General features: G+C 37.3%; 1 protein-coding gene across 1 annotated transcript; it reads left to right on the top strand.

The window, feature by feature from the left end:
- Positions 1-239: 239 nt before the first annotated feature.
- GHITM (growth hormone inducible transmembrane protein) lies at positions 240-9,375 on the top strand. Its single transcript, XM_009578185.1, has 8 exons — positions 240-411; positions 2,034-2,133; positions 3,426-3,537; positions 4,869-5,010; positions 6,086-6,194; positions 7,249-7,437; positions 8,021-8,192; positions 9,044-9,375. Exons 1-8 carry the CDS (start codon positions 283-285, stop codon positions 9,129-9,131), a joined length of 1,041 nt encoding a protein of 346 aa, XP_009576480.1. The 5' UTR covers positions 240-282; the 3' UTR covers positions 9,132-9,375.
- Positions 9,376-9,668: the final 293 nt, after the last annotated feature.

The following is a 9,668-nucleotide window of genomic DNA, read 5'->3' as shown; positions in this document are numbered from 1 at the left end:
AAAAGTGGTACGTCCTCCTGTTTTCAGGTAAGTTGTGAGAGATAAGTCTCTGGTGGAAATGGGAGACGAATATAGATAGAACAGAGCTGAACTGCATATTTAAGAAGGTTTTGGTTCTTACTATAGTACTCTAGTGGCAATACCATTTCTATAATAGGCTGTAGTGTAGTTGAGAATAAGCAGTAAGCGTACCTTGTTGTCCGAAAACCATATAACAATATAGTAAAGCACATTTTCTTGTGTACTTGCAGGAACACAGTGTATTAAATTACCTAAGCAACCATGCTGGCTGCAAGGCTAGTATGCCTGAGGGCATTATCATGCCAGACTGTCCGCCCCACCATTACTCAGGCTTCCCCAGCTTTGAGGAACTCCAATATAAAAGCATACAGGCTGTGGCAGCCTAACCAGGTAAGGTAATTCTCTTTCTAATGGTTCTGACTGCTGATATTTTAAAGGGTTGAGTGTTTTGCCAAAAGAATCACTTTGTATGGAGTACCTGATTTGAATGATCACGAGCCTTCTGCTTGTTTGAGGTACCTGCTCTAATTTACTGAAGGGAGAGTGTTACTCAATCAAAAAACAGGGGTTTTAAGAGCAATTGAAATAATATCTTCTATTCCAATGATTATTTCCCCATTGAAATTACTGGAAGAAAGAACTTAAAGGAGGTAGGTAGTGATGGACAAGCCTTGCTATGTAAGGTGGGAGGAGCAGAAATTCTTGTCTGATCTCCTCCTAGCTCCCTGTTTCCAAGTAAGAGTCTAAAATATAGTATTAAAGTAAAAACTTCCTTTTGAAGATTTTAGTCCCAATATGTGTTTAGAGCTGTAGCCCAGGCTAGAGCAATTTCTGAACTATGGCAGGACTATCGTGGGTCTTACCAGCAATTTTAAAAATTGGACTGCCGTTGTCCTAAGACACTGTCTGTTTATTCTTTGTTGAGAGAAGATGTTTGCTTTTTGCTTTCTGCCCAGGTAACTGTTAGGAGGCATTGCCCTTGTGTCATCATCTTGGTCAAAGTGCCAATAGCAAATTCTTCACCTCCTTTGTGTTTTTCTCTTAAGCATAGAAAACTGTTTTAAGCATCCTAAGTTTGTAGGTGTGTCGGGGGGGGGGTGTCCATGTTTTCTTGTTGGGTTTGGGGTTTTTTGTGGTGGTTTTATTTCTGTGGCGAGTGCTACATAATTATAATGTTGGGCTAGATTTCGTTAGATGTAAAACACAACAAAACTGAAGTGCTATGGTAAACTTCCTGGATTTTATTGCTCTAATGGCTGATGATAGCAATACTTGCAGATTTCAGGTTTTAGTATTAAAACAAACTCGCAGCTTTGAGTGAGCCTTTGGTTGCTCAGGTGCTTGCATAATAATTAAGAAATTGCTGGAAAAAATGGTAAGGAAACTTCAAAAGTTGTTTCTGAACTTAAATACATGTTTATTCTGTGTTGCTCTTGCAGCTTACTAAGACTTTGAGAAGCATGCTACATTTATTTGGAGCTTGTCAGCCTTAAAAATCTTAAGTTTATAGGCCTTCATTCAAGGTTTATTCTCTAAATCAAGGCTGGAGTTGAAAGCAAAGAATTCATGCTGCTTTTCCAAATTTAGTGTCTGTAAAGTATAAGTATTGTACAAGAATTTTTTTCTTATAGAAGTGTTTACATTTATGTAGAAAGCAAAATAATTTTTTTACTAAATAAAGAAGTAAAGAGTGTGTTTTTACATTTGAAAAAAAAAAAAGCCTTGTTTAGTACAGTGGGTCTAGAGTAGAAGAAATGCAAACTGAAAACTTCGGCTTCTGAAATTCGCTGCATTGGTTCTGTACTGTTACGAACCGCATTCACACATTCTAAAGTTTCCTAAACTTTAATATTCAGTTGTTTTCCTTGAGCACAAGTGCTTCATGTCTTGGGAGGTAAGCACAGATAAATAAGAGACTATGTGGCAATTTTAAGTGTAGCAAGTAAATTGATAAGAAATGTCTTCTATTTTATTTCATTGAATCTTTCTTATGTTATTTCTGAATCTAACAGTGTTACGCCACCAGAGTAAGAACGGGTGTAAGGCGTGGAAAAATTGGCCAGGAAATTAAAGAAGCAGCATTTGAGCCATCTGCAGAAACAGCACTTAAAGGTAGTGTAGCTCTGCTTTAAATACTGAGAATCTTTGAAGCTTAACTTGAGTCTTCCTCAAAGGAATCGATTTTCTTCAAACCATTGAAGAGACTGAGAATATTGTTTCATAGTGATCTCCCTCAAACAACTGGAGACAGTTGCTTGTCTTACCTTGTAAAGTTTAAAGCTGCAAATATGTCACAGTGTAGAGAAACTTATTGTTGTCTCTACTTTAAACTGTTGAGAACTATTATGTCAAAAATGGTTGTCTCTTAATGGAGACTTGGTTGCAGATATTAAAAAATACACTAACGCTTGCTTTTCTGCATCTACTTTGTATATTGTTTCAAGGAAGGATTTTTCTACAACATGTACAGTTTGTGGAAAAAAAAAAACATTTCTGGTGCTACAGTGTTATGTAAGGCATTAGCTTACTGTGCTTGCTAGTACATCTAGTGTGGATTGTAATTTCCATGGATTACAAAGGGGTTTTTGAAATTGCAGTTTTCAGCAGAACAGACTTGTAAATGTCCTATAATAGCATTGAATTGACAAATGGAATATATGTAGATTGGTTAGATAATGTCTTGGCTATAACACATTAGGAAAAAATGTAGTCTTAAAGAGAGCTATACAACTGAAGGTGTTTGGTCTCAGCTGCTCTTACTTCAGTTCTCAGCTGCTCTTACTTCAGTTATAACTATTTTATGATTGATATTTGTATTTGTAGTAGTAATCTGATATGTGGCACACAGGCAGTATGTCTAAAAGTCAGACAGTAGAAACAGATAATAAATCGTGTTGTTGCCCATTAGCTTTAGAAATCCGTTTTTAAACTGATTCGTATTTAATTGCTACCAAAGAGCTCTTGAAGGAGCAAGCATTAAGGGCAGACGAGTGAGAGGAAAGGACACAATGTCTAGTTTTTCTCCTGTTTTATAGCGAGTTGGATAGTGAAATGGTACATTCAGCTGAGAGGTGAACTCTTATGTTGGAGAACCTGTTAACTGGTTTTGTGTTGGAATTCCTGTTACTGCAATGAAGGTCAGTAAACCTGGCATGTTATTAGCTGGTCTCTTATTTCTTACTCTGTTTTATGAAGCTATATTGTGTTGGTAGGCTGAATCTGGAGTTTTTACATGTAGCTCATTGAGAACTGGTAATGCAGTGACTTGAAGTTAAGTGGAGCTTTAAGGAAGAAGCCCAACATGGATCAGCTATTGCAGATACAGTAAAACTCGTGTGAGGATGTTATTAACTATCCAAGAAAAAGAATTCATGAAAGTGTGGATTTCTTTTTCCTTTATACAGCTGATCGCCTGGGGAAATTTATTGTTGCTGGAGGGGCTGCTGTTGGCCTGGGGGCCCTCTGTTACTATGGAATGGGCATGTCCAGTGAGATTGGAGCTATTGAAAGAGCTGTGTAAGTAAGATAGCTTACTGTTTTAAGTAAAGAGTATGTTAAGTGAATCTCCCTTCTCTTTATATCCATCTGTTCTTTAGCTGGTATCACCCAGTGTACACACAGCTTACGTTTTTTTTAAGCTCTGGACAGAAAACCCTCACCTCTGTGCAGGATTTCAAAGCGTGTAACTGAAAGCAAAACTTAAATTACCCAAGATTAAATGGATATTGACTTAAGTGAGTTCCTTTGTTTTGCTATATTTGAAATTTATTTGTGAAGAGTATATAAATATGAGGTGTGCCACAGATAATTTATGAAGGGTAGTCTTCTGTAAAACATATTGTTAAGACCACTTTGCCTAGTGTTTCTGTAAGACTGTTCATTAAACTTTAATACAGCACGTTGGAAAGACAGTCTCCTTTGAACACACTACTTATCTTGGTATAAGCCCTGCTCTAGTAAATATGTTTTGCTTAAAACTCTGGTGTATTGCTTTTTGGCCAACAAAAACCTGACTCTCATAGCAAAACCATATAGTTACTTAGACTTAAAAGGTGGTTAGTGATAAGCGTGGGCTTGGGAGAAATTAGTGCTGGAGACATTTTGCTTTACTTACTCTGCATTTATATTTGGAAGTGACCATCCGCATTCCTATTGAATGCTTGCTAGTTGTATCTATAAAAAGCTTTTCATTGATGCAGCTATCTGTAACTTTTTTCTCCACAAGCCTTGAAGTAATGGGTCAAAAGAGTAAAATGGGAGAAAATGTGTGCACTATGTTTAGGTTTAGCAGGGAAAGCTTCCTGTCTGTAGTATGACCAAATCATACTGCAGAAATTCTCATTCACGTCTAGGTCTGTTGCTATTGTTAAAGCTCTCAAAATGACATTTGTGTCTTGTGATGTCAGATAATCACGTGCACTGTGACTCAGCAATTTGTGAGCCGCTCAGCAGGCTACTTAGTGCCCATTTTTCTGCAGACGTTCTTCCTTAAACCAGTTTGTTATGTATACACCAGTCTCTATTTTTCCATAGTTAAAAAGCATTCATTGTTCTGTTTCCCATGTATGCTTCCTCCTTAGAATTGAACTATAATTAGCATTATTTGTAATTTGCAGTTTTCTAGAGAGTTTCTAGAGAGTTATGTTACATTAGACCAGCAAGATTTAAAAGTTCAGCCCCCTGTTGTAAGGTGAACTCATCACAGAAGTTTCTAGACCACACCATTATTATGAAACCTCCCTTATATCCATAGCTATGAATATATTTAACAGCTTGATTGTATTTTTAGTTGGTCTTCATTCTGATACTGGTAATTGCACAGCTATGTATGACTGCTTATTTTTCAGTATTTGGCCACAGTATGTGAAAGACAGAATCCAGTCTACTTACATGTACTTTGCGGGAAGCATTGGCTTGACGGCACTGTCTGCTGTAGCAGTAAGCAGATCTCCGGCACTCATGAGCCTTATGACAAGAGGCTCCTGGCTGGTAAGCTTATGTTATAAAAATAAAAATACTTACTGAGAAAGACCCCAAATGTAATGGTTGATATAAAAAATGTGAAGGGTAAACTACTTGGTGAAAAGTAAGGCAAAACTTCACTTAACCTAGTGTCCTTATCCGTAATGACTACTTAAGTATCCTAATAATATTTTGCGATTTAAGATTTGGTGATTCTAATTACATGCTGACATGCACATTCTATACTTCTTTGATAGTTTGTCAAAGACAAACTACATGAGCAAAAAAATGCTGTGCTATCCTTACCAGCTGTATGCAAGTAAGAACCTGTTATAAATAGCCATCTGAGGCTAATGACCCTATTTCTGTCACTTTCTAAAGATGGAAGCTGAGATCCCTATGTATTCTTACTCCTCCCTGTGCTCTTCTGTGTAGCTCTTTGAAAGCTGTCTCCTGTTTGCCAAGGCTGAAACGATACTGGTAGGCAAATCATCCAGGCAAACTGCTAACAAAATGTGTCTGCTTAGTACATATTCAGTGTGTTAAGTGGAGTGGAACAATAATAGTTAAATGTCAACACCTACATACTTTTACGGAGATTAATTTAATAATGCATCCTTGGTGATAAATCAACGTTGTACATTTCTGACCAGTTTGCTAGCTGCTGGGTGATTCTGCTCGGAATCATCAGTGAGAGGAGGCAAGGAGGTTTAAAAATCATTGGTAGCAAAAGCACGTGAACTGCGTATTGGCTTTGGGTGGAGGAATGTACAAGAAAAAAGTAAGGCTAATGTTTTGGGATTAGAATAAGGGACAGAACCATATCTTTTCCTTCTCTTACCTTACACAACTAAGAGATTGTTGCCATCTTACCGCTAAACTTGGATTCCTAGAAGACTAAGTAAAAGTAAAATGGGAATTACTGCAAACTAGGATCTGCAAAGATTTGACTGTAACCTTAGAGGAGTAAAATTGATAAATGCTCCAGTTATGAATTAGGTTGCTTTTTTCAGAATTATGTTACTGACTTTTAGACTAGGAGGTTAGAAGAGAGACCGTATGTCCTAATACTAACTTGAGCTCTGTAATGCTGTTTTTACAGGCAATAGGTGCAACTTTTGCAGCTATGATTGGTGCTGGAATGTTGGTCAGGTCCATATCCTATGAAAATAGTCCAGGAGCTAAACATTTGGCTTGGATGATGCATTCAGGTGTGTGACTTTAGTGTTCATTCTAGAGATCTCTGTGCTTCAGTGTGACCAGATTCTTACTTTAACAAAACTTTGACTTTAAGGTGGATTTTTATGTACTGCTGTAGGAGAGTTAAGATTTTTTCAGAGACCAATGAGAACTGAAGGTCAGGAAGATTTCTTAAGTGTCCTTAACACAGCTCTAATGTTTTTCATAATTTTCTAAAAGTCATGCTCCAAGTTAAACTTGAGATATGTATATGCCACATATTGGATAGAATTAATTGGTTTCATGGCTGCTTTGGTTTTGTGACTGCTTTCTGGCACTATAGCTTCTGTAAGCGCTATTGCCTATGCTTACTGTTCTTCAGCTATACAGGATAGGAAAGTCTTTGAAAACTTGACTAGAAAAATGAGGTTTTAGTATGAAACTGCAGCTTCTTATATGTGTTCCCATCAGGTACGGAAGCTGTGAGTAGAGATCAGTTTCTCACTAATGATACCTACTTCAAATAACAATGGCTATCATTTTTCAAAACTGTTTTGCCAGAAGTAATTTATGGTTCAGGGAAGACATGTAGATGTTAGGCACTGGAATTGTATTTGCCTCTCAAGAGCTAACATTTCTACCAAGAAGAAAGTTTCATACAAGACTCTAGCAAAAAGTCTGACTTACTTGTCTAACTAATTGTTGTAGCAGAAATCTCTCCTGCATTTCAGCATTGAGTATTCCTCTGGCTATTATGTAGTTGATCAGTCGATGCTAAGTATCTCTTCCTAGCTCTGTTTTGAACAGATCAGTATGTTGACTTTTGTTAGTCTTTCTTGCAAAGACCAGTTCCTTGAAGTATTCTCCAGAGCTAGATAAAATTAGGTCATGGAATTTAAGGTTGCTGATTTATTGTGCTCTATTCTAGATAGGCATACAATCAAGTGTGTTGGTATTTTGTCATGTAACTGGATTAGTTTGAGCCAGGTTAAATGACTGGAAAGAAAAAAAAATATTTTGGCAGGTGGTGTTTTTACCAGAACCATTCCAAATCTTATGGGTGTTCTTTTGTTTTCCTTTGGCTAGGTGTCATGGGTGCAGTGGTGGCTCCTCTAACCTTCTTGGGTGGTCCTTTGCTGATCAGAGCTGCCTGGTATACCGCTGGAATTGTCGGAGGGCTCTCAACTGTGGCCATGTGTGCCCCGAGTGAAAAATTTCTGAACATGGGAGGACCACTTGGAATAGGCTTAGGCTTTGTTCTTGCCTCTTCAATTGGTAAAATACTGTTTTAATACTGTCTGGTAAAGTAGGTTATAAACTTAAGCTGCTAAGATGCAGCATGTGTTTAATTGCAGACTGGTCTGTCCAGTTGAGATTTGCCTTAAATAGCCCTTGCAACTCTAGTACAGCAGAAAATACTCAGTTAAATTTGTTCTTGAAAACAAACGTGAAGTTACAGTTCTGGCAAGTGTTAATCTGACAAATGACCGATAGTCGTGGCTTGTATTTTTAGTTACTGCCAGTGACTAGGGAAGACAGTAAACGTGAGCTTAGTTCTTGATCCACTTGTACTTCTCCCTTATCTGTTTCTAGGCTTTGTTGTAGTCCTAGGGACACAAGTATTTTCACATGAAGAAAAGTACACGATTCCATAGAGTGTTCAAAATTACTGGATCAGGTTGTATATGTGACATCTTCAGCTTGTCTATCAAAGCTCTCGGTATCAAAAATACACCACAGATTGACAATTGAATACTCATTGAAAAATGTGTGCTGCAGTAACTGAAGTTTGACCCAACTCAGTGTAGCAGATACACATAGTAGCTTTCTTTTAACACTATTGTACATTCCTCTCCAGGATCAATGTTCTTGCCTCCTACTTCTGCTTTCGGTGCTGGCTTGTATTCGGTAGCTGTTTATGGTGGATTGGTACTCTTTGGCATGTTCCTGCTCTACGATACGCAGCATGTTATCAAGCGTGCAGAAACTACTCCATATTATGGAGTAACAAAATATGATCCAATCAATGCGTAAGTATTCTGTGTTAACACAGCTGATCTCAATGTCTGTGTAAGAATTTGCTCCAAGCTATATGGAAGTATGCTTTAAAAGCAGCCAGACCTTTTGTTTACTGTTCAAAAGTGTATTGCTGTTAAATGTGAAGAATCACAGGGTTTAAAAATACAATGTGAAAATAGCTAGTGGAGTTAAAACTGAAACCATCTGCCTGAAATGAGAGAAACGGGATTGAGTGTGTGGTGTTACGTGCTTCCAGCAGTACTTTCTAAACAGTATTTCTGTTTTCTAAAGCATTGCTGGGAGAATTTGTAGCTGCTTTCTGAAAATATCTGTCAATATCAGCTGAGACAAAAAATGTTAACTCTTTTATAGTCATTTGTTATTCAGTAGTCTTTGTCACTAAATAAAAAAGCTTCAACAGTGTGATGGGGAAAGAAGGATTAATTGACTCTCAGTAAAGACCAAGTCTGACTAACAGGTAGTTTGCTTGTAAATGTTGTCTGTCTGATCTTAGGTGAATTGTTTACTTCCTTGATCTGCTTTCTTATACTTGAAATAGAGTAATACTGACCTTCTTCAAAATTCTTGGAGGTAAACAGATAAAAGTACAGCATAAAAGCAGAGGGCTACTGTATGAGAACAGTATACTGTCTGTTAAGACTTCTGGAAATAGTTCCTGCTGGCAGAGATGGTAGAACAAAAATACAGGGGATTTTTGACATACCAAGCACTGAGGGCAATCATAGTTGGGTTTTGTTACAGATGCTTCATGAAGTCTTTTAAAAATGAAGTATAATGGTGTGAAACATCAAATAATATTATTTCCATTCAACAATATTAACTTTGATTTTCTGTTTCCTAGGTGCATGGGTATCTACACAGACACACTGAACATCTTCATTCGGGTGGCCACCATGCTTGCGGGTGGTGGAGGTGGCAGGAGAAAGTAAACTGAGACTCCTCTTTGCAGCTGTCTGACAGCCTACCTAGTGCACATACTAAATAAAAATTCATGGTTACAAGCAGTTTTGCTGCAAGTCAGAAGTTTAAAGCATTTCATGATACTGTTTCAGTGCAATGTGATTCAGACTTAATAGTTTTTCTTCAAACACTTTCCAGCTCTGTGTTTAAAATAGTGTGAACTGCTTCTAATTGTACATTATTTTGGGGAAGTAAATTATTTTTAATATATGAGTAAAATAGACTATATCTGCTTTTTAATGGGTTTCACAGCAGTTCAACTCTTACTTTCTTTTTTTTACTGTTACTGCATAGTAAAGGAAGTAATTTCTAAACTGGTATCCCATATGCAGGTAGGGACACAAGCTACTTCATTAAATGCTGTTGAGATGCATCAGTTTTCAGTTAAGATTGCATAAATGGTATTTTAGTGACGCATTAAGAAAAACTGAATGAATTGGATATGGCACTAAATACAGTAACAACTTCTACCTGGGCAGAAATTTCAGAAAGGTTTAAGCAATTGT

Source organism: Fulmarus glacialis, unplaced genomic scaffold (assembly GCF_000690835.1).
Source record: "Fulmarus glacialis isolate BGI_N327 unplaced genomic scaffold, ASM69083v1 scaffold3105, whole genome shotgun sequence".
Lineage (NCBI taxonomy): Eukaryota > Metazoa > Chordata > Aves > Procellariiformes > Procellariidae > Fulmarus > Fulmarus glacialis.
Note: the sequence above shows the minus strand (reverse complement) of the source record. Positions and strands in the feature narration are given on the sequence as shown.

What these genes read in the sequence shown, in the direction of transcription:
- GHITM (XM_009578185.1), top strand. Translation starts at nt 283, where the DNA reads ATGCTGGCTGCAAGGCTAGTATGCCTGAGGGCATTATCATGCCAGACT. An exon ending in TGTTCTTGCCTCTTCAATTG is followed by an intron (nt 7,438 to 8,020) that starts GTAAAATACTGT and finishes ATTCCTCTCCAG; the next exon opens with GATCAATGTTCTTGCCTCCT. An exon ending in AAATATGATCCAATCAATGC is followed by an intron (nt 8,193 to 9,043) that starts GTAAGTATTCTG and finishes TCTGTTTCCTAG; the next exon opens with GTGCATGGGTATCTACACAG.